Source organism: Vipera ursinii, assembly GCF_947247035.1.
Source record: "Vipera ursinii genome assembly, chromosome: W".
Taxonomy (NCBI): Eukaryota; Metazoa; Chordata; class Lepidosauria; order Squamata; family Viperidae; genus Vipera; species Vipera ursinii.
The window spans coordinates 3,928,605-3,953,974 of record NC_139522.1 but is presented as its reverse complement, the minus strand read 5'-3'; the positions used below and the strand labels follow the sequence as shown (position 1 = coordinate 3,953,974).

General features: G+C 42.0%; 1 protein-coding gene across 1 annotated transcript in view; it reads right to left on the bottom strand.

Annotated features, from left to right (window-relative positions):
* THRA (thyroid hormone receptor alpha) overlaps positions 1-25,370 on the bottom strand; it is a 358,095-nt gene that overhangs the window by 11,885 nt on the left and 320,840 nt on the right. Inside the window, exon 7 of the mRNA XM_083375949.1 lies at positions 1,990-2,136. Coding sequence (XP_083232075.1) covers positions 1,990-2,136 — 147 coding nt within the window. The remainder of the gene's footprint in view (positions 1-1,989; positions 2,137-25,370) is intronic.

Genomic DNA, 25,370 nt, shown 5'->3' with positions numbered 1-25,370 from the left:
CTGAAGCCTCCGGGTGGTCCCCAAGGGCAGCCCCATGTAGAGAGTGTTGCAGTAATCCAATCGGGAGGTCACGAGCGCATGAGTGACTGTGTGCAGGGCATCTTGGTCCAGGTAGGGCCGCAACTGGCGCACCAGGCGAACCTGGGCAAAGGCCCCCCTGGTCACGGCTCCTATATGATCTTCAAGGCTGAGCCGCGAATCCAGGACACCCAAATTGCGAGCCCTATCGACGGGGGGTACTGATGATACCCTACCCCGAAACCACAAATGAGCTCGCCCAGCGGTTTCATGTAGATGTTGAACAGGAGGGGAGAGAGGACTGACCCCTGAGGGACTCCACAAACGAGAGACCTTGGGGCGGACCTCTGCCCTCCTGTCAACACCGACTGTGAGCGGCCCAGGAGGCAGGAGGAGAACCACCGTAAAACAGTGCCCCAACTTCCCATCGTCCTGTGCGCTCCCACAGGGAGGGCCTTCTCAGGGTACCGCTGGTTAAGGAATGCTGGCGGGTTATTCCCAGGGGAAGGGCGTTCTCTGTGGGCGTGCCGGCCCTATGGAACCAACTTCCCACGGAACTCAGGACTGACCCCGACCTTCGCTCATTTCGCCGGGACTTGAAAACCTGGTTCTACGAGCTGTTTGGCCCAGACTGAGGGGTTTTAATTTAATTTAATTTAATTGGGTTTTAGTTTAACTTCAGGGACTGTAATTTAATTAATAGTTTTAATTGATTTTAATTTTGTACACTATGTATTTTAATTTCCCTGTAAACCGCCCTGAGTCCTATGGGAATAGGGCGGTATATAAATTTAAATAATAAATAAATAAATAATAAATGATGGTTTTCTGCACAACTGTCAGGTCAGCAGTCTTCCCCATGATTGTGATTCCTACTGAACCAGAGAGAGAGACCATTTAAAGGCTCAGGAACCCTTTGCAGGTGTTATGGCTTAATTAGCTGATTAGAGTGGGACACTTTGAGCCTAGAATATTGCACCTTTTCACAATATTCTAATTTTCTGAGATTGTGGATTTGGGGTTTTCATGAGCTGTACGCCATAATCATCACAATTATGACAAATCACGGCTTGAACTATCTTGCTTTGCATGTAATGAGTCTATCTCATATATTAGTTTCCCCTTTTAAGTTGCATTACTGAAATAAATGAACTTTTGCACGATATTCTAATTTTTCGAGTTTCACCTGTATGAAAACCTTTTCCTTCAGTTTAATCCACCCTTTACTCCTGCAGACAGGACAAACTGATAACTTTTGAAACTTATCTTCATAACTTCCTATCATCTCCTATGTATGTAAAGAGCTGAATAGAGGGGTATGACCATAGTAGGGCTGATGGGACAAGCCCACCAACACCAAAATCGTTTGGACCAGGATTTGATGACAGATGACATGTGAAGATACTGATGATGTCAGCATACAGGTAGTCCTTGACTTACAACCATAATAGAGCCTGCCCCTTATGGTTGTAAGTTGTGACAGTCATAAAGCAGGTCACTATGTGACCAGACCAAATTTTACAATGATTTTTGTGGCAGTTGTTAAGCAAACATGGTGGTCATTAAGCAAACCCATTGTTAACTATGGGACATTTTTTCTGAAGACAGGAAGTAAATGCTGGTTTTCTGTAAAAACATTGTAAATCCTGGTTACATGACAGTAGGACACTGCAAAAGGCTGTAAATGTGAGTGAGATGCCAAATGCCTGAAATGTGTTCATGTGAACATGGGGCAAGGGCAGCCATTGGAACTGGGTCATAAGTATCTTTTGGGGTCCATCATAACTTTAAATAGTCACTAAGCTGAGGACTACCTGTATACTGTATTCCTATGTCTTCTTAACAATGAGCCAAAATGGTTCTAATAGTGAGAAAAGAGGAATGAAAGGAGAAATTCTCTGGAAGTTCAAAACTTCACAACCAAATAACCAAATTCCTCCATCTTTTCACGGCTTACCATCTTTTGCTTACCTCTGAAAACATGGGCAGTTTTTTGGCAAAATCCACCACACGGGTGATGGCAGGGGTGATGATCTTCGTAAACTCACTGAATGCCTCCAAGTCTACTTTGTCCCCATCAGGCATGGAGGCCATTGGTGACTGACCAATATCTTCAGGCTATTAGTGGGAGGAAGAAATAGAATTAAAACTGCAGAGAACTGACTCAGGATACCCCAACAGGAAATTTATCATCCAACCCCAAAATTGGAAACATAACTCTTATCTGTCAGCAGAATGGGACAACTTGGCACAGCCGGATTGCCGCAGCTGGGTCACCACCACCGGGTTGCCACCACCAGCTTGCTGCAGGACAACTCATCGCTGGCAACATGCCATGGGAGAATGCTGGAGGCGAGGGGAACCTCCTCCTCTCTCACTCTCCCTTGCCTTGGGACAACTCACTGTGGGAGAATGCCAGAGGCAAGGGTAACCTCCACTCTCTCCTTCCCTCCCTCCTTGATCTGGCTTACCCCCTCACCAATACCCCTTGAACTCTGTAGCAGAAACTCCTGTGCACCGAAAAGTGTGTGACTCTCTCCCAAGTGATCTTTTTTCTGGTGGTGGTGGGGAGTCCTTCTTCCCCTCCCCGCTTTGTCCTCCCTGATTTTTTTCCTCAGTCACAGCTACAGAGAAGGAGGAAGATGTTCCCCTCGCCTCCAGCATTCTCCCTCAGTGGGTTGTCCCATGGTGAGTTGCCCGCGTTCAGTTGTCCTGTAGCAAGGCATCCAGGGCAAGGCAGTGGTTGGCGAGCTGGCAGTGGAGAGTTGTCCTAGACCCTGTCAGTATCTTTTCCTTCTCTCAACTTCTTTACAAGACAATCTCTTTATATTTCATAGCCTTTCTACAATTAGAATCAAAATAATATCACCTTATTAAAATATTTTAATAAACATAATATTTATTATTTAAATATATTTTATTTAAAAATCTTTAAAACCATTATTAGCAATTTAAAAGACTAGTTTTAACAGATATCACTCTGCTACCACACTGTGCAAAGGTCAATACAGGTAGTCTTTGGCTTATGACCACAATTGAGTCCAAAATTTCAGTTGCTAAGCAAGGCAGTAAAGTGAGTTTCCCCCCATTTTATGAACTTTTTTGCCACAGTTTTGAAGTCACTTTTTTCAGTGCCATTGTAACTTCAGTCACTAAACAAATGGTTGTAAATCGAGGGGTACTTGTTTAAATTTCTTTCTTATATATTTATATATGTTTCACATTTCTGAACCACCCGTCTCCCTCAAAGAGGGACTCTGGGTGGTGTACAATAAAACATCAAAACATAAATCAGTATATAAAAATTAAAATGTCACTTCCAGGTGGCAAGTCTCCATTGATGGCGGTCATTTTTGACTGTCAGCCCCGCTGTTCCGTTTAAACTGCGAAAACAGCGACGATCAGCTGTTTCGCGGTTTGGGAATCCCCCCTTCGGGAGAAGAGAGGGGTATGAGTATTCAGGTAAGAGGTAGAGCTCCCCTAGACCCCCAGAACTTAATCTGGGGGTTGAAGGGTGAGAGCTCCCTCAGAGCCTGAATTAACTCCGGACTCGGGACTCTTCTGTTTCAAGGCTTTGAAACAGAACAGGACGCTGCAACCATCCCTGCTTTCAACATTGTATTTTGGATTACTTGGACGCAGGCAGAGCTGAGCGGGAGAATACAGAAACAGCAAGTATATGATCTTTAACTCCGGTTTAACTTAAAAGAAGGGGAGGAAGATGGCGCCGGAATAACTTCTGAGAGAAAACGTGAAGTACAAAAGAACAAGGAAAATAAAATAAAAGCAAGGGGGAAGACAGAATGTGGATTTTTAAAAGTTGTAAAAGACTTTGTCTAAAACATTTGAAGTTGGCTTAAAGGTGATTTAAGAGACTTGGCTATTTGACAGTAAAGCAACAAAGTTGCAATTAGTGCGGAAAAGTGAAAGTGAGAAACGAAAGTTAATTGGGTGTTAAAATGGCTTCCAAACCACCTAGATTTTTCGTCTCTAAAAGTACAGGGGCATCACCAGTTCAACAATCTGGACTTCAATCACTGATGCCACCCCCTGCAGCATCTGCACCCACATTAACATTGAAAGATTTACAAGATGCTCTAAAACTCCAATCTGAGCAAATATCTGAGCAAGTGGCAGAGCTTATTAATGAGAAAAATAAAGAAACACGAGAGGATATTTTGCTGGCATTTCAGGGACTGACAGTTTGTATTGAGAATCTGGATGATCGTGTGGAAGAAGTTAATCAAAATAATTTGATATTGGAAGCCAAAGTCAGTGAAGCTGAGAATAAAATGGAAAAAATCGATGATGAGATGGTAATGATACAATATAGAGACATGGAGTTTGCTTTGAGGATTAGATGTCTGAAAGAAAATCCACAAGAAAATTTGGAAGAAATAGTGGCAAAAGCTGTGGCGCCTATTTTGGGTTGGCGAGTTGAAGATGTTATATTGGAAATAGATAAAATGTTTCGCATCAACTCTTGGATTGCTAGGCAAATAAAATTGCCAAGGGATGTGGTTGTTTATTTTACAAAGAGAACGATCAAAAATGTGATTATTCAAGCTTTTTATAACAACAGATTTAAAGTGGCTGATCAAGAGGTTTTAATTCTGAAAGAAATCTCACCAAAAACTTTAAGAAGAAGGAAAGAATTTGTTCTTTTGGCAGATGAATTAAAAAAATGACAGATTCAGTTTAGATGGGAGATACCAACCGGGATAGTGGTGAAATATGTTGGTACAAGGTATTGTCTTAATACAGTTCTTAAGGCACGAGACTTTTATTGCAATATACTGAAGGCAGGCTCACCGCCATCCCCAGAAATTAAAAGGAGAGAGGAAAAAGAAGTGTGACAGACACAATTGGAAGGTACACAGCGAGATGAAGAAATCACCTCGCTGATTTCAAAAGAAGTACAGCAAACTTTGGAAATTGTGCAGCCCTTGGTCCCATTAGAAGATCCAAGGGCTCAAAGAGTGACACGAGCTGCAACTAGATGCAAGGAGCAACAACAACAACAGAAACAATATTCTACAATTACAACTCAAGAATCTACTAATACAGAAGCAGTGGGAGGAGCAAGACCAAAGAAGCAGATGTTTGTGAATCTGCAAGATACGCTCCGAAAGCTTCAAGTCGCAAAAGATGGCGACAAAGTTTCTGACATGGAATGTTAATGGTTTAAATTCACCGCAAAAGAGAAAGAAAATATTTCAGTACTTGAAACAATTTAAAAATGATATTATATGCTTGCAGGAAACACATATTCGTGTAGCTGATCAAAAATATTTGATAAACTCTAGATTGGGTATACAGTTTATTGCATCTGCTCCAAAAAAGAAAAATGGTGTAGTCATTTATGTGAAGAAGAATCTGACAGCCAATCTAATTGAAGCAGATAAACAAGGAAGATATGTTATAATTGAACTCTTAATAGAAGGACAGAAAATACTTTTAATTGGACTATATGCACCTAACCAATTTTATAAACTTCTACATAACAAAATAATTCAATGGGATTATAAATTGTGTATTTTAATGGGAGACTGGAATGGAGTGCTGGATACACAAAAAGATAAAAAGGACCTTTTAAAAGTACTCCAAATCACGCTAGATTGCCTAAATCCTTTTTTGACATGACAGACGATTTGGAACTGAGAGATGTTTGGAGAGAACGAAACATGGATGAAAGAGATTTTACTTTTTTTTCTGATAGACATCAATCCTTTTCTAGGATTGATTTTGTATTAATTACTAATGATTTTTTTTCTAGGGTCAAGAAGATCAAGATATGTCCAAGAACCTTATCAGACCACAGTCCAGTATGGATGGAATTGGACAAGGGGAAGGGAGATAGGAGATCTTGGAGGTTAAATGAAAACTTGTTTAGATACGAAGAAAATTTGGAAGAATGTAAAAAACAAATGAAAGAATTTTTTGTTATAAATATGCATAAGGGTACACCCATTGAAATGGTTTGGGATGCAAGCAAAGCTTATATGAGAGGAGTGTTAATATATTTGAATAATAAATATAGACATAGATTGGAATATAAGCGTAAAGAATTAGAGGAGGAAATAAAGATGAAAGAGAAGGCTTTTATTTTGGATTCATCTAATAAAAGGTTGAAAGAAGCAATTAATTTGTTAAGAGGGCAGTTTGATATGCTGATGGCAGATCAGGTGGCAACCAATTTACGATATGTCAAACATAATACTTTTTATAATGCTAATAAGCCAGGTAGATGGTTAGCTTATTTGTTAAGGAAAAAACAAAAATCACGTAACATAGATAAGATAGAATATAAGGGTAAAGAGGTGTTTCAGCAAAATGTTATTAAAAAGGCTTTTAGTGAATTTTATTCTAAATTATATGCAAGGGATATAACTCAAGGTTTAGATATAGACAGGTATTTACAAGAAGTGAATATTCCTATACTTACACAGGAGCAGAGGGAAGGGATGAACCAACCAATAACTGCTGAAGAAATTATTTTAGCAATTAAACAATTAAAAGTGGGTAAATTTTATTTTTTATTTTTTTATTTTAATTCCATTTATATCCTGCCCGTCTCTGAAGACTCAGGGCGGCTTACAAGCTTAGCAGTAGCCTTCATTCTATGTATATGCCTGCTTATTAGGGCTTTCACACACACCCCAAGCGGCATTATTACAAAGTCAGCTTAATTGCCCCCAACAATCTGGGTCCTCATTTTACCTACCTCGGAAGGATGGAAGGCTGAGTCAACCCTGAGCCTGGTGGGATGCGAACCTGCACTAATTGCAGGCAGCTGGTGTTGCTTAAGGAGGCATTAGCCCACTGCTCCACCAAGGCTGGAACACACACGGTTTGACAGCCATTTATTATAAAAATTTACAATTAGAGTTGGTGGAACCTTTAAAAGAATTATTTAGGACAATTCAATCTGGAGGGGAAGTGCCTCCATCATGGAGAACAGCATTCATATCGTTGATTCCAAAGGAAGATCAAGATCTTACCCAACCAAAAAATTATAGACCTATATCACTCTTAAATACAGATTATAAGATATTTGCAAAGATCTTAGCAAATAGATTAATGAAGGTTATGCAGCAAATGATTTATAGTGATCAAACAGGATTTATAAGTGGTAGACAAATGAAGAGTAATGTGAGACATATTGTAAACCTATTAGAATATTTGGAAAGAAATAATCAAGTCCCTGCAGCGCTTATTTTCTTGGATGCTGAAAAGGCGTTTGATCAATTGAATTGGCAATTTTTATTTAAAGTTTTAGAGAAGATGGAGTTTGGTGATAAGTTTTTCAACCTGTCAGGGCAATATATCAGAAACAAACAGCTCAAATAATAATTAATGGTAGATTAACAGAAGCTTGCAAAATTGAAAAGGGTACAAGACAGGGATGTCCGTTGTCACCATTGCTGTTTGTTTTAACATTGGAAATATTATTGATTAAGATACGTGACTCAAATAAAATAAAGGGAATTAAAATTAAAGATCAAGATTATAGATTGAGAGCGTTTGCAGATGACTTGGTTATTACATTAGCTCAACCGATTCATTTGGTTCTAGATTTAATGGAAATAATTTTGCAATATGGACAAGTTTCTGGATTTAAGGTTAATAGACAAAAAACTAGAATTCTGTCTAAAAATATGACTATGGAACAAAAGGTAGTTTTAGAAAAATTAACAGGATTTGAAATAGCTAAAAAGATTAAATATTTGGGGGTATATCTTACACAGTTAAACTTGAAATTATATAAAAATAATTATGAATTGTTATGGTTAAAAATACAAAAAGAATTAGATAGTTGGAGGAAACTACAATTGTCTTTATTGGGAAGAATTGCAGCAGTTAAAATGAATGTTTTACCAAAAATTTTATTTTTGTTTCAAATGATACCTATACTTAAAAAAGATTCAAATTTGGAAGAATGGCAGAAAGGCATTAATAAATTTATTTGGGCAGGGAAAAGACCGAGAGTAAAACTCAAGATAATGCAAGATATATGTGAAAGAGGTGGTCTTAAATTGCCCAACTTTAAATTATATTATGAAGCTGCGGTTTTATCATCAATTAGTAATTGGTTTAATTTAACAGAAGGAAGATTATTGAATATTGAGGGACATGATTTATTATATGGATGGCATGCATATTTATTGTATGATAAAAAGGTGGATAATATCTTTAAGACACATATATTAGGGTATGCCCTGTTGCGAGTTTGGAAAAAATATCGTTATAAGTTAAATTATAAAATGGTTTTCCGGTAGCGCTGCCACACCGAATGGCAGCGTTTCAGAAGCCACCCGATCTTGGGAAGCGTTAGAGCGCTCGGAGACAGTGAACATCAGCTGTCTTGGGGTGCCGAAGTCTCTCCCTCAGGAAAAGAGGGAGAGACGAGCTTGTCTGGGTAGAGGTAGAGCTCCCCTGTGATTCCCTCAACCAGTTTGGGGGTTAACGGGGTGAGATCCCTCAGAGCCCAGGCTTTCTCCGCTCCCAGGACGCTTTCGCTCCATAAGGGAGTGGAACTAGACGCGACAACTACATCTGCTGCTTAGATGGGACTGTGAGTATTTTTTCTTTAAGAAGCAGGCAGAGCGAAACAGGAGGATTTGAATTTTCAAGTTGGATTTTAACTTTAACTCAGACTCATTATCTTCTTCAAGTTTTAAGCTGTTGGAAATGGAGTAAAAATGGCGCTGGAATGTTGCTTTCTTGTATGAACTGACAGTTTTGGAAAGTTGCTACATTTTGCAACATAGCAAGAGATACAATTTGCAATTGATTCTAACCAATACCGGATTTTGTGTATTTGAGAGCTTGCCTTTTTTTTACTGAAGGATAAGGAACTTTGGGAGAAAAACTTTTATTTTTTTCTCCCTTCTTTTTTTTTGAACTTTGATTCTGCTGGAAGAAAGAGGAAATCAAAACCTAAGAGATGGCTGCAAGGCGTGGGGGAGGCCCTACAATTTCTAAAAGTGCAATTTCTTCACCCGTACCACAAGCTGCAGGGCAAACTACAATGAAACCTACAGCACAACCACCTTCCCCCCCACCACCTGCATTTACATTGGCAGATATTCAGCAAGTTGTGATGCAATCAACGCAAGTATTACAGCAAGAAATAAAGGAAACAAAGGAAGAATTTGTTAATCAAAACAAGCAGATGAGGGAGGATATAGTGCTTGCACTTCAGGGCTTGGCTGCACATATTGAACGCCTGGATGTTTGTGTGGATTCAGTGATGGAGTATGTTGAGAATTTGGAAAATAAAATTATCAGTGTTGAACAGAAAGTAGACAGAGCAGAGACTAAAATTGACAGAACAGAAGATGAAGTCACCATTTCACAATATAGAGACATGGAGTTTGCATTGCATATAAGAGGTTTGAAAGAGAACCCTAAAGAAGATTTGGAATGGGAAGTGGTGCAAGCAGTGGCTCCTGTCTTGAAATGTGAACCTGAAGAATTAGTTAAAGAGATGGATAAGACATTTAGGGTTAATTCCTGGATTGCCAGACAGAAAAATTTACCTACAGATGTAGTGATTTACTTCTCCAGGAGGTCAATTAGAAATTCAATTATCCAGGCTTTTTACCGGGAAAGATTCCAAATTGCAGGCCAAGATATTATAATTTTAAAGGAGATACCCCCAAAAATTCTTAGAAAAAGGAAAGACTTCGCCTTTCTGTCTGATGAGCTTAAGAAGCGACAAATTCAGTTTAGATGGGAAATACCCATTGGAATTGTGGTGAATTATGCAGGGATGAGGTATAGGCTGAACACAATTTTAAAAGCAAAAGATTTTTATACTAAGGTCCTTAAAGCAGGCTCACCACCGTCTCCTCGAGTTAAAAGACAGGAAGATAAACAACTGAGTGAAGGGGCAATGTCACTGCCTCTTGAGGAGATGCGGCAGGCTGAGACTATGGAGCAGAGTTTGGCGTTAAAGGACGACCCGAAAGAACAGAGGATGACTAGGGCTGCATACAAGCGTAAGGAAAAAGAGCAAAAACAGAAGCTTGTATCTGGTTTAACTACACAAGATGCAGCTGTTTCAGAGCCTGTGGGAAGAGCACGCCCAAAGAGAGCAACAGGTGATCTTCAGGTTATGTTCCAAAGGCTCCTGGTCACCAGAGATGGTGAAGTTCTTGACATGGAATGTTAATGGCTTAAACTCACCACAGAAAAGAAAGTAAGTATTTTATTATTTGAAACAACATAAAAATCACATTGTTTGCTTACAAGAGACTCATATTGCATTAAAGGACCAAAAGTATTTGGTTAATTCCCGGTTGGGAACACATTTTGCAGCTTTTGCTCCGGACAAAAAGGCTGGAGTGGTTATTTATTTAAGAAAAGATTTTTTGGCTAGATTAATTGAATCGGACAAACAAGGGAGATATGTTAGTATTGAATTGATGTTACAAGGAAAGAAAGTTCTTCTTATTGGATTATATGCTCCAAATCAACAACAGCAAAAGTTTTTTAAATTTTTACATCAAAGACTAATTGAATTGGATTACAAATCTGTTATTATGATGGGGGACTGGAATGGAGTTTTGAACTCATCTGAAGACAAGAAGGGATCTTTTAAAAACCCTTCTAATTATTCGAAACTGCCCAAAGCCTTTTTTGATTTGAAGGAGGATCTGGAGCTAAGAGATGTATGGCAGGAAAGGAATATGAAAGACAGAGATTTAACTTTTTTTTCGGATAGACATAAATCTTTCACTAGGATTGATTTTATTTTAATTACTACTGATTTTTTCTCTAGGGTTAAGAATGTTAAGATTTTTCCTAGGACATTGTCGGATCATAGTTTTGTTTGGTTGGAGTTTTTGCTGAAGATGGTAATAGAAGATCCTGGAGATTGAATGAAAATTTATTTACAAATGAGGTGTTCTTGCAGAAATGTAGAGAACATGTGAAAGAATTTTTTGTTATAAATATGCATAAAGGTATATCGATGGGAATGGTTTGGGATGCTAGTAAAGCTTATATGAGAGGGGTCTTGATTTATATGAATAATGCTTATAGGCATAAGCAAATGCAAAAACGTAAAGATCTTGAGGAAGAGATTAAATCTAAGGAGAAAGATTTTATTTTGAATCCATTGGATAATAATTTAAGGACCTCGATACGTTTATTGAAAGAACAATTTAGCATGCTAATGGCTGACCAAGTAGCAACTAATTTGCGTTATGCTAGGCATAATACTTTTTGTTGTGATTCAGGGTCAGCCTGTGGGTTCGGCAGTTGGGTCGGACGACTCAGAGGAGGAGGGGGGTGTTGAAGACCATGCTGAGGGGGTTGAAGATCTTGCTGATGATAGCCCTCAGGCAGGCCCCTCCAACTTGGTCACCATGGAGACCCAGCTGTGTGAGCCTGACAGTGTGGATGAAGATGACCCACAGCTGGCCCTGTTCAAGGACGCCCAATGCAGGAGGCAGTCAAGTAGGAGTAAACAGAGGAAGGCAATGGGGCTTCTCGGAAGGAGGCAAAGAGAAGCCACGCCCTGAACTCTTTATAAGGGGAATGTGTGGGGAGGGCTGGTTTGCTGAAAGCAACCGCTCGGATAGTGTTTCAAAGCTCCTGTATCTTGGTTCATGTCTTGTTTGTTTTTGTAGTAATAAATTTGGCAGACGTAATTCCAGCCTCTTGCCGTTTGTAAAGGGGTTGCCTTTTCTGCAGGGCCGGTAGCAGGCTGGTACAGAACACTTTTTGTAATGCTAATAAGTCTGGTAGGTGGTTGGCTTACCAATTAAGGAAGAAACAGAAATTACGTACTATAGATAAAATAGAATATAAAGGAAAACATGTTTATCAACAAAAGTTGATTAAGAGGAGTTTTTTAGATTTTTATTCGAAATTATATTCTAGAGAAAATATACAAGCTTTAGATATAGATAAATATTTACAGGAAGCACATTTTCCTAGACTCTCAAAAGAACAACAACTTGAGATGAATCGCTTAATAACATCAGAGGAAATCTCTTTAGCTATTAAACAGTTGAAAGTGGGCAAGGCCCTGGGAACAGATGGATTAACAACAATTTATTATAAAATGTTGTTGGTTGAAATGATTGAACCTTTAAAGATATTGTTTAATGAAATTCAGACTGGAGGAGCAGTTCCTCCATCTTGGAGGACAGCCTTTGTATCATTGATTCCAAAGGAGGATCAAGACCTTACTCAACCTAAAAATTATAGACCTATATCACTTTTGAATACAGATTATAAGATCTTTGCTAAAGTATTGGCTAACAGATTAATGCAAGTTTTAAAGCAAATGATTCATAGTGATCAATCGGGATTTATATCTGGAAGGTATATGAAATATAATGTAAGACAAATTGTAAATTTGCTTGAATATTTGGATAAGAACAACCAAGTCCCTGCAGCATTGATATTTTTGGATGCAGAAAAAGCTTTTGATCAATTGAATTGGCAATTCTTATTGAGAGTTGTTGAGGAAATGAATTTTGGAGAAGGATTCTTACATTCTATTAAAGCTATATATCAACAACAAACTGCACAAATTATAATTAATGGGGGGTTAACAGAGACGTTTAAAATTGAAAAAGGTACAAGACAGGGATGCCCCCTATCACCATTGTTGTTTGTTTTAACGTTAGAGATTTTATTAATTAAAATTCAAGAGTCCTCTATGATAAAAGGAATTAAAATAAAACAGAATGATTATAGATTGAGAGCTTTTGCTGATGACTTGGTTGTGACATTATCTCAACCGATACAATCGGTTATAAATTTGATGGAAATTATAACTCAGTATGGTAAGGTTTCTGGGTTTAAGGTAAATAGTAATAAGACTAAGATATTGTCTAAGAATATGACTATGAGTGAAAGGGAAATGTTAATCAAATTAACAGGTTTTGAAATAGTAAAAAAGGTTAAGTATTTGGGAGTGTATATTGCAGCTTCAAATGCAAAATTATATAAGAATAACTATGAAACACTATGGTTGAAGATACAAAAGGATTTAAATAATTGGAAAAAATTAAAATTATCTCTATTGAGAAGAATTGCAGCTGTTAAAATGAATGTTCTGCTGAAGTTTCTCTTCTTGTTTCAAATGATACCTATATTGAAAAAGGATGCCAACCTTGATGAATGGCAGAAGGGTATTAATAAATTTATTTGGGCGGGGAAAAAACAAAGAGTCAAATTTAAGATTTTGCAAGATGCTAGGGAAAGAGGGGGACTCAAGGTGCCTAATTTGAAATTGTATTATGATGCGGTGGTTTTGACATGGGTTAGCAATTGGCTTAATTTAACTAATAAAAGAATACTTCACCTTGAGGGTTGGGACTTGGCATATGGATGGCATGCATATTTGCTTTATGATAAAAAGGTGGACAGGGCTTTTAAATCTCATATTTTTAGAAGTGCCTTGCTGCGTGTCTGGAAAAAGTATTATTATAAGTTAAATTATAAAATACCGATTTGGGGAATTCCCGGACACGCGATAGGAGACATATCTATGGGAGTGAGTTTGGATATGTTTTCCTATAAGGAATTACTTAGATTGGAAGGGGATAATTGGCAACTTAAATCATTAGATGAGTTAAAACAAGAAAACATAAGTTACTCTTGGTTTCAATATACCCAATTGAAAGCTAGGTGGAAGCTGGATCAGAAGGTTGGCATCACAACTACAGATGAAAACTTAGTAAAACAAATTAGAGATTTAAATCGTGCGCATATAAAGAGGATATATAATGTTTTAATTGAATTGGACTCGGAAACGGAATTAGTTAAAGATTGTATGATAAAGTGGGCACAAAATATCCAGGAACCAATTCCGTTGGATACTTGGGAGGTAATCTGGGTTAGAAAATTTTTATAAAATGTTTTATAGATGGCATTTGGATCCCAAAAAGTTGTCTAACATGTATCCTAACCTACAGTCTAAATGCTGGAGATGTGGTAGTTTAGATGAGTATATTTAAAATGTACTGTAAAACTTTTCAATAAAAAATTAAAATGTTAAGAGTTAAAATTTCAGAATTAATTTTTTATAAAAATAAAAAAAATTAAGGAGGCAAGAATAATTAAGCCCTGTTAAAAATTAGTTGACAAACACAAAGGGAGGGCTCTCATGGCACCAACCAACCCCATGACCGTGTGCTCCTTTGGAGACAGATTGAGAGCAGGACCTGTTTAGTTTTGTGATCAGAACTGAACAGCTTTTCAGTCCATTTTTGAACTGAATTTCATTCACTTCCTATGTTCAGTAATGTTCAGATTTTTCTGAATGGTCCGTTGGAAGAAGCCCTGTAGAACAGAGAATACAGTCAGAGCCAGGTAACCCTGAGAAAGCAGAGCATGTATCCTTCCATTCTCAAACCATATTCCACTCTCCCCAACCCTTGAGCTTCTACAGGTGAAACTCGAAAAATTAGAATATCGTGCAAAAGTTCATTTATTTCAGTAATGCAACTTAAAAGGGGAAACTAATATATGAGATAGACTCATTACATGCAAAGCAAGATAGTTCAAGCCGTGATTTGTCATAATTGTGATGATTATGGCGTACAGCTCATGAAAACCCCAAATCCACAATCTCAGAAAATTAGAATATTGTGAAAAGGTGCAATATTCTAGGCTCAAAGTGTCACACTCTAATCAGCTAATTAAGCCATAACACCTGCAAAGGGTTCCTGAGCCTTTAAATGGTCTCTCAGTCTGGTTCAGTAGGAATCACAATTACGGGGAAGACTGCTGACCTGACAGCAGTCATTGACACCCTCCATAAGGAGGGAAAGCCTCAAAAGGTAATTGCAAAAGAAGTTGGATGTGTTGTGACTCAGGGCCAGCCTGTGGTTTCGGCAGCCGGCTCAGATGTGTCGGTTGACTCAGATGAGGGGGAGGAGGACCGTGTGGGAGACGAACCGGTTGATGATGGCGTGGAGGCTTGGCAGAGTTCCCAGCCGGGGCCCTCTTCTCAGCTGCGTGAGCCCGATAGTGCGGAAGATGATGACCCACAGCTGGCCCTGTTCAAGGACGCCCGACGCAGGAGGCAGTCGAGCAGGAACAAACAAAGAAAGAATGTGGGACTCCTCGGGAGGAGGCACAGGGAGCTGAGCTGAGGCACCCTGAGCTCTCTATAAAAGGAGTGTTTGGGGAGGGGCTGGTTGCTGAAAGCAACTTTTCTGCTTGAGAAGACAAGCTCTAGTGTTTTTGTTAACTGCGTAATAAATCTTGGCGGATGCCTTTTAGCCTTGGACGCTCTCCAGTCTCTTCTTTCTAAATAGGGGTTTGCCTTTACAAGGCCAGAAGAGGGCTGGTTCAGAACAGGATGTTCCCAAAGTGTTGTATGAAAGCACATTAATAGAAAGTTATGTGGAAAGGAAAAGTGTGGAAGAAAAAGGTGCACAAGCAGCAGGGATGACCGCAGCCTGGAGAGGATTGTCAGGAAAAGGCCATTCAAAAGTGTTGGGGACTTTCACAAGGAGTGGACTGAGGCTGGAGTCAGTGCATCAAGAGCCACCACACAAAGACGGATCCTGGACATGGGCTTCAAATGTTGTATTCCTCTTGTCAAGCCGCTCCTGAACAACAAACAACGTCAGAAGCGTCTTACCTGGGCTAAAGAAAAACAGACCTGGTCTGTTGCTCAATGGTCCAAAGTCCTCTTTTCTGATGAGAGCAACTTTTGCATCTCATTTGGAAACCAAGGACCCAGAGTCTGGAGGAAGAATGGAGAGGCACACACAGCAAGATGCTTGAAGTCCAGTGTGAAGTTTCCACAGTCTGTGTTGATTTGGGGAGCCATGTCATCTGCTGGTGTTGGTCCACTGTGCTTCATTAAGTCCAGGGTCAACACAGCAGAGTTCATTTTCCAGCAGGACCTGGCACCTGCCCACACTGCCAAAAGCACCAAAACCTGATTCAATGACCGTGGGATTACTGTGCTTGATTGGCCAGCAAACTCGCCTGACCTGAACCCCATAGAGAATCTATGGGGCATTGCCAAGAGAAAGGTGAGAGACATGAGACCGAACAATGCAGAAGAGCTGAAGGCCACTATTGAAGCATCCTGGTCTTCCTTAACACCTCAGCAGTGCCACAGGCTGATAGCTTCTATGCCACGCCACATTGAGTCAGTAATTGCTGCAAAAGGGGCCCAAACCAAGTACTGAGTACATATGCATGCTTATACTTTTCAGAGGTCCGATATTGTTCTATGCAAACTCCTTGTTTTATTGACATTCCTGACAATCCTCTCCAGGCTGCGGTCATCCCTGCTGCTTGTGCACCTTTTTCTTCCACACTTTTCCCTTCCACATAGCTTTCGATTAATGTGCTTTGATAGAGCACTTTGGGAACATCCAACTTCTTTTGCAATTACCTTTTGAGGCTTTCCCTCCTTATGGAGGGTGTCAATGATGGTTTTCTGCACAACTGTCAGGTCAGCAGTCTTCCCCATGATTGTGATTCCTACTGAACCAGACTGAGAGACCATTTAAAGGCTCAGGAACCCTTTGCAGGTGTTATGGCTTAATGAGCTGATTAGAGTGGGACACTTTGAGCCTAGAATATTGCACCTTTTCGCAATATTCTAATTTTCTGAGATTGTGGATTTGGGGTTTTCATGAGCTGTACGCCATAATCATCACAGTTATGACAAATCACGGCTTGAACTATCTTGCTTTGCATGTAATGAGTCTATCTCATATATTAGTTTCCCCTTTTAAGTTGCATTACTGAAATAAATGAACTTTTGCATGATATTCTAATTTTTCGAGTTTCACTTGTTGTTCCTCTTCACTTACTGCCATTAAAGTGGTATCATTTGCATATCTTAGGTTTTTGATATTTCTCCCAGCAATCTTAATTCCAACTTTTGATTCATCTAGCCCTGCCTTTCTCATGATGTGCTCTGCATGTAAGTTAAACAGGCAGGGTGACAGTATACAGACTTGCCGGACTCCTTTCCCAATTTTGAACCAATCAGTGGTTTCGTGTCCAGTTCTCACTGTTGCTTCTTGACCCGCATATAGGTTTTTCAAGAGACAAATAAGATGGTCTGGTACTCCCATCTCTTTAAGAAGTTGCCACAGTTTATTGTGATCCACACAATCAAATGCTTTAGCATAGTCAATGAAGTAGAAATAGATGTTTTTCTGGAACTCCCTAGTCCTTTTACTGCATCGTCTTTTAAGATTTTGAAATGCTCAGCTGGAATACTGTCACCTCCACTACCTTTGTTTTTGCTCAGCGTTCCTAAGGCCCATTTCACTTCACATTCTAGGATGTCTGGCTCGAGGTCAGTGACTACCTCATCGTGGTTATCAGGGACGTTAAGCTCGTTCTTGTATAGTTCTTCTGTGTAATTTTGCCACCTCTTCTTAATCTCTTCTGCCTCTGTTAGGTGCCTGCCATTTTGGTCCTTTATCATGCCCTTTTTTGCATGAAAAGTTCCCTTCATCCCTCCTATTTTCTTGAAGAGATCTCTAGTCCTCCCTATTCTATTGTTTTCTTCTATTTCTTTGCACTGTTCATTTAAGAAGGCATTCTTATCTCTTCTAGCTATTCTCTGGAATTCTGCATTCAATTGGGCGTATCTTTCTTTTTCTCCCTTGCCTTTCGCTTCCCTCCTGTCCTCAGCTATTTGCAAAGCTTCCTTACACAGCCATTTTGCTTTCTTGCATTTCTTTTTCTTTGGGATGGTTTTAGTTGCTACTTCTTGTACAATGTTGCGAACTTCTGTCCATAGTTCTTCAGGCACTCTGTCTATCAGATCTAATTCCTTAAATCTATTTGTCACCTCTATTGTACAGTATATTTGTCAGGGATAAGATTTACTTCATACCTGAGTGGCCTAGTGCTTTTCCCTACTTTCTTCATTTTAAGCCTAAATTTTGCAATGAAAAGCTCATGATCTGAGCTACAGTCAGCTCCTGGTCTTGTTTTTACTGACTGTATAGAGCTTCTCTATCTTTGGCTGCAGAGCACATAGTCAATCTGATTTCTGTGTTGACCGTCTGGTGATGTCCATGTGTAGAGCCGTCTCTTGGGTTGTTGGAAAACAGTGTTTGCTATGACCATTGTATTCTCTTGACAAAATTCTATCAGCTTGTGCCTTGCTTCATTTTGTACTCCAAGGCCAAACTTGCCTGTTATTCCGGTTATCTTTTGGCTTCCTACTTTAGCATTCCAATCCCCCATGATAATAAGGACATCATTTTTTGGTCTTAGTTCTATAAGGTGCTGTAGGCCTTCATAGAACCGGCTTCCCAAGCCACAGCCGAGCAAGACACCTGCCTGCCCGCCTGGCAGCGCTCTTCCTCCTGTCTGAGATTTTCATTGTTGTGAGCATTTCTGTTGAGTATTGGTAGAGGAGGTGGGGTGGGGTTTGTGTTAAGCCTTCTTTCTGGTGATGCAGCTCGTTGGGGCATACCTCTGCTGGCTCAACCTAGTCCATTGTTGGACAACTTTGTGGGGTTTTGTGATCATATGCGTCTGATGTATGAGGACCCTATAAAGACGCAGACCGCTACTTGACGCTTGAAAGCTCTGAGGCAAGGTCAACACCCCCTACAGGGCTATATCAGCGATTTTCAGCTGCTTAGCCAGAATTCAGCCTGGAATGAGGCTACGCTTGTGGATGCCTTCCAGGATGGATTGTCGGAGGAGATGTTGGATGAGCTGGCCCGTGTTGATATTCCGTCAGACCTCAATGGGCTGATCCATCTCTGCCTGCGGATCGACGCTCGGTTGCAGCAGCGAAGGAGTCGCTGTGCCACCCCAAAGACCCTTGCAGCCCCTGTTGTGTGTGAGACCCCAGTTCAACGGGAGGAGCCAATGGAGCTGGGTGCTGCCAGGTCTCGTCTATCGGTGACTGAAATGAACAGACGACGATCGGGGGGGTTGTGTTTTTACTGTGGGGACCCTGGACATTTGGCTGCTTTTTGCCCAAAGAAGCGACAACGGGCATCAGTGACCGAGTCTCCTCCGAGAAAGTCCCCTACTTTTCTGTTGGGAAATGCCCCAAACCCGATCTAGATGGTGTGTTAGGTCAGGCATCCCACAACACTAAGCGACGGCTTTCCGATGCTGCCTGTGGACCTCCACAGCATCTGATATTGGAGGCACATCTGATCCTTCCTGGCAAGCCAAAGGGGACTCCAGTCCATGCCTTAATTGACTCTGGGGCCACCACAAATTTTATGGACTCAGCATTTGTGGACAAATGGGCTGTTCCCCAGTGCCTGGTGGAACCGCCCATGTTAGTGGAGACTATCGATGGTCGAGTGCTCCTGTCTGGGCCAATTAAGGCTGCCACGCAACCATTATGTATGGCCATCAGTTCCCATGTGGAGGCCATCCAGTTCTATATCACCTCAGATCTGCATTTCCCCATGGTCTTGGGACTGGCGTGGCTCCGGGCGCATGACACAGAGATCTATTGGTCACAGAACTTGGTCACCTTCCCAAGCTTGCAGTGTGTGGACCACACCCGCCATATCTGTGCCAGTGTAGTATTATTTTAAGCAGACTGTGTTTTTCTATTGTTGTGACTTACATGATGTTTAGAGCGCATTTTATGGCCAATTCATGCAAAACTCCACGTAATCCCAAAGGGTTCACATACTTTTTTAGTTAGTATTTTGTTTTGCTCTGTTTTGGATCTGTTTCATTTCCTTTGTGTAAATAAATTTGGCTGGCTTACTTTCAGCCTATTGACTTTTGAAAAGGGGTTGTCCCTGACATTTCTGCAGGGCCAGTAGTAGGCTGGAACAGAACAGGTGTTAATTCTATAAGGTGCTGTAGGGCTTCATAGAACCGGTCAATTTCATCCTCTTCAGCACCAGTGGTTGGGGCATAGACCTGGACTACTGTGATATTGAATGGTTTGCCTTGGATTCACACTGAGATCATTCTGTCATTTGGGGGGGTTGTATCCCAGTATTGCTTTTCCTACTCTTTAATTGGGTATGAAGGCTACTCGATTTCTTCTGAGGGATTCTTGCCTGCAGTAGTATATCTGATGGTCATCTGAATTAAATTCACCCATTCCTGTCCATTTTAGTTCGCTGATTCCTAAGATGTCGATGTTCAGTCTTGTCATCTCTTGTTTGACCACGTCCAGCTTGTCTTGATTCATGGATCTTACATTCCAGGTTCCTATGGAGAAAAAATCTCCAGTGGATCACATTTTGTCAGAACTCTCTGCTATGACCTAGGACTTCCGGTGGCGACGCGACGCTGAAGACAGCCATCTCTGGGCTGTCCGCTCCGCGGCTTCGTAGAAGTGCTGAAAACAGCGCCGATCAGCTGTTTCAGCGGTTCGGAAGCCCCCTCCTCGGGAGAAGAGGAGGGGGTGAGGCCCCAGGTAGCGGTTGAGCTCTCCGGGGCCGCCTGAGCTTCTAGTTCGGGCGGCTGAAGGATTGAGCCCCCCCGAAGCCTGGGTTTGCTCCGGGCTGCGCAGCGTTTCTGCTCCGTGCTTTTGGGAGCAGAACTAAGCATTAGCAACCACCCCTGCCAGAAGGAAGGAGTTTGGAGTGTGAAGAGGCAGGCAGAGCGATACAGGAGGTCAAGGTGAAGTGGATTTTTGTTCTCTAGTTCAATGGATTTTATGGACTTTAAAAGTGAAAGTGCGTAGCAAGTGAAAGTGGGGGAAGATGGCGGCTAAAACTTCTAAAGTTCTCCAGAGTGCGGGGGCTTCCCCGGTGCAACAGTCCTCGCTGCAAGCCTTATTGCCTCCTGCACCTGCTCCGGCACTGACGGTTAAAGATTTACAGGATGCTTTGGAAAAGCACTCACAACAAATAGCAGATATTATAGATGAAAAGATGGAAAAGCTGGAGGAGAAGATGGAAAAGCTGGAAGAGAAGTTTACAGCAATGAGGGCAGACATCTTGCCTGCACTTCAAGGTGTGGCTTCATGTACAGTATTCAATGCTTGGACGAAAAAATGGAAGATCTTAGCCAGAAGAATTCCAGATTAGAAGCAAAAGTGTTAGAGAATGAAAATGTGATGGATAAAATGGACGGTGATTTGACTCTGGTCCAGTACCACCAGATGGAGTTTGCTATCAGAATCAGAGGTTTAAAAGAGAATCCTAAAGAAGATTTAAATCAGATAGTCTCTGAGGCTTTGGAAGTGGTACTGGGACAGCCAGCAGCTGAAATTGAGGGAAATATAGACAAAATCTTTCGTGTGAATTCATGGATTGCAAGACAGAGGAAGCTACCTAGAGATGTGGTGGTTTATTTCACAAAGAGAGCAATCAGGAATGAAGTTATCCAAGTTTCTTATGATACTAAGCTTGTGGTTGCTGAGCAAGAAGTTTTGGTTTTAAAAGAGATTCCTCCAAGAATCTTAAGGAGAAGGAAAGATTTTGCTTTTCTGGCACAGGAACTTAAGAAACGCGACATCAAGTTTAGATGGGAGATACCAGTGGGCATGGTGGTGATGCATGAAGGCATAAGACACCGTTTGGTCACAGTGATCCAGGCACGTGATTTTTATAGCAATGTTTTAAAAGCAACCTCTTTACCACCTTTGGAATCTGCAAAGAAAAATGGCGAGGGAAAGCCTCAAGATGCTGAAGGAACACAGACAGATGAGAAAGCTACTGGAGGGGATCAAATTACAGCTTCATCGGAAGATGCCAGAGAGCAGAGGATGACGCGTGCTGCCTTGAGACGAGCGAGACAAGAGCAAGAGCAAGACCAGCAGAAAGTTATGGAACCTCCAAAGCGTACCTATAGCGAAGCTGTGGGAGGGGCGTGGCCTAAGGAAGTTAAGGGACTCTTGACAGACGTGCTCCAGAAGCTTCAGGCCGCTAAGGATGGCGACTAAGTTTCTAACTTGGAATGTCAATGGCTTAAACTCACCACAGAAGAGAAAGTAAGTTTTTCAATACTTAAAACAATTTAAGACTGATGTTATTTGCTTGCAAGAAACACATATTAGGGTTATGGACCAAAAGTACCTATTGAACTCTAGATTGGGTACACAATTTAGTGCTTCAGCAATGAATAAGAAAAATGGAGTGGTTATTTATGTCAAGAATACTGTGACAGCGGAGCTAATAGAAGCAGATAAACAAGGAAGATTTGTTATAATAGATTTGCTGTTAGAAGGCAAAAAAACGCTTTTGGTTGGACTGTACGCTCCTAATCAACAACAAGTTGACTTTTATAGTTTATTACACAGTAAGATTACTCAGTTGGATTATAAATCTGTTATTTTTATGGGAGATTGGAACGGAGTCTTGGACGTACAACTGGACAAGGGTGGCTCTTTTAGGCATATTCCGAGCCACGCTAGATTGCCTAAATCTTTCTTTGAAATGAAGGATGATTTGGAGTTGCGAGACATTTGGAGAGAAATACATCTACAAGAAAAGGATTATACTTTTTTTCTGATAGACATCAATCTTTTTCCAGGATTGATTTTATATTATTGACTAATGACTTTTTTCCAGGATTATAAAGATAAAGATTTGTCCAAGAACTATGTCTGACCATAGTCCAGTTTGGTTAGAGATTGACAAGAATAATAGAGATAGGCGCTCTTGGCGCTTAAATGAGAACTTGTTTAGAAATCAGAGAAATGTGGAAGAATGTAAAAAACAGATGAAGGACTTTTTTGAAACTAACATGAATAAGGGCACTTCTATGGATATGGTCTGGGATGCTAGTAAAGCTTATATGAGAGGGGTGTTAATATATATGAATAACAAATACAGACGTAACTTGGAATTTAGGAGGAAGGAATTGGAGAATGAAATTAGAGAAAAAGAAAAGGCCCTAATTCGGAATCCATCAGATGTGAAGATCAAAGAGGTTATTAATCTGTTAAGAGGACAATTTGATAAGTTGATGGCTGATCAGGTGGCAACTTTATTGCCACCATTGAACTTTATTGCCACCATTTTCCATCTGGGGTGGCTTTGGAGGTACTGGCGGTGGGGCCTAACGATGTTTGGCAGCAGGAGGGCCCGGCTGTAGCTGGCCGGACCTGGAACCTGAAGCCAGAGACTGGATTATATTTACTCGTTATTAGAACCATGATGCCTCCACCGACAAATGGACTATTACTACCTCCCAGTCATTGGATTTTTCTTCTCCCTTTCTACGACCTGTTTGGAACTGGATGGTGACATTCCCTGATGCCAGAAGATCTTTTGTCACTGTGAGAGGGTGACTTTGTCCAGGAGTCACTATCCAGCTTTGTAATTTTATCATCAATGGCTACTGTATTGATTTTAGCCGATTTTTCCCCTCCTGCTTATAGCTTATTTTATTCCTTCCATCCTACTGATGATCTATTCCGCGGGTACTCTGCTTGCCCTGAGAGATTCCCCCCTCTCCCAGGTGTGGCCCTCTGGTTTGTGCCGCCGATTCCTTAATGACGGATCCTGGGATCCTGAGAGGTGGCACAGCACAAAGAGGAGGCTTAGGAATTTTTTATGTAAATTTTTTAATGGGTTAGGGAGGGGGGAGGGATGTAATTTCCGGCAGAAAGTTGGGGGGACTGTGCTGGATCTTTCCCAATCCAGGTTGGTAAATGGTCACCGCGGTGGGGGGGAGGGTCCTGGGGCCCGAGGGGATGGGGTGGGGACTTTCCTCCCCACGGTGATTGGGAATGGTGGCAGATGGATGAACAGAGGGCCATATCGAAACTTGGGATCGCGCCCCCGCTATCTTCGAGCGGTGGCGCGCTCCGACCCTCTGACTTCATCCTGCTTTTCCGGGGGTGGGGGAGGACAGGTGCCTGAGCTCAGGCTGGTTTACTTGAATGCCAGGTCTGTGGTGAATAAGGCTCCCCTCATTCGGGACTTGATTGAGGAGGAAGGCGCAGACCTGGCATGCATCACTGAAACCTGGTTGGGCCCGGAGGGAGGGGTCCCTCTTATTGAGTTATGCCCACCAGGTTTCCGTGTGCTTCACCAGCCTCGGGCTCAGGGTAGGGGCGGGGGGGTGGCAGTTGTTATCAAGGAGGCCCTTTGTCCACGGGAGACCACTGCCCCGCAGATTGGCGGATGTGAGTCCCTTCTCCTGAGGTGGGGTCCTGGGGGTCAGTTGGGTCTGTTGCTCACGTACCTTTCTCCAAGCTGCGTGGCAACAGCCCTGCCCGGGCTACTCGACGCTCTCTCAGGGTTGGCGGTTGAGTTTCCCAGGCTTATGGTTCTGGGAGATTTTAACCTGCCTTCCCTGGGTGGTGCGTCGGGGGTGGCCTGAGAGTTCATGGCTTCCATGATAGCCATGGACCTGACCCAGATTATTCAGGGTCCGACTCACGAGGGGGGAAACACGCCCGACCTTATTTTCATCTCTGGGCAGTGGCTTAATGGTCTGGGTGGGGTTACCCCAACATCTCAACCCCTTTCATGGACAGACCATTATCTCCTGCGGCTGAGCCTCCGTCATGCCACTCCCCGCTGCTGGGAGGCGGAACCGACCAGGTGGTTCCGCCCCAGGCGCCTGATGGACCCAGATAGGTTCCAGACGGCGCTTGGACTTATTCCTTCCTCCCTTTCCCACAGCCCGGTCGAGACCTTAGTTGATGCCTGGCAACGGGTGGCTTCGGAGGCTCTCGACCGTGTTGTGCCTTTGCGGCCTCTGACCTGGCGCAGATCCCGGCTTGCTCCTTGGTTCTCCGTGGACCTGCGGGAGATGAAGCGCCGGAGAAGGGGCCTAGAGAGCATTTGGAGGTCCACTCGGTCCGAGTCTGACCGGACACAGTTAAGATCCTTTTCTAGATCTTACCTTGTGGCAATGGAGGTGGCGAAGCGTGCTCACTTCGCCACCCTCATTGCATCCGCAGATAACCGCCCGGCCGCCCTGTTTAGGGTGACCCGTTCCCTTTTAAATCAGGGGACGGGAGAGGACCCCTTACAGGGACGGGCCGAGGAGTTTAGTGAGTATCTGGTGGATAAAATCGCTCAGATTCAGGCTGGCTTGGACTCCGACTGGGCAGTATCTGACGAGGGGGAAACGATGGGTTTGGCCGATAATATCTGGGAGGAGTTTGATCCTGTGACTCCGGATGAAGTGGACAGGATCATGGGGAAATTAAGTGCCGCCACGTGTTTGTTGGACCCGTGTCCCTCCTGGCTGGTTTATGCGGCCCGGGAGGTTACACGAGGCTGGCTCCTGGCAGTTATAAATGCTTTCTTGAGTGAGGGGTGCTTCCCCGCTGCCTTGAAGGAGGCGGTGGTAAGGCCCCTCCTCAAGAAACCTGCCTTGGATCCAGCTATTTTAAACAACTTTCGTCCTGTCTCCAACCTTCGCTTTCTTGCGAAGGTTGTTGAGAGCGTGGTGGCACGGCAGCTCCCTTTGGTCCTGGAGGAAACTAAGTA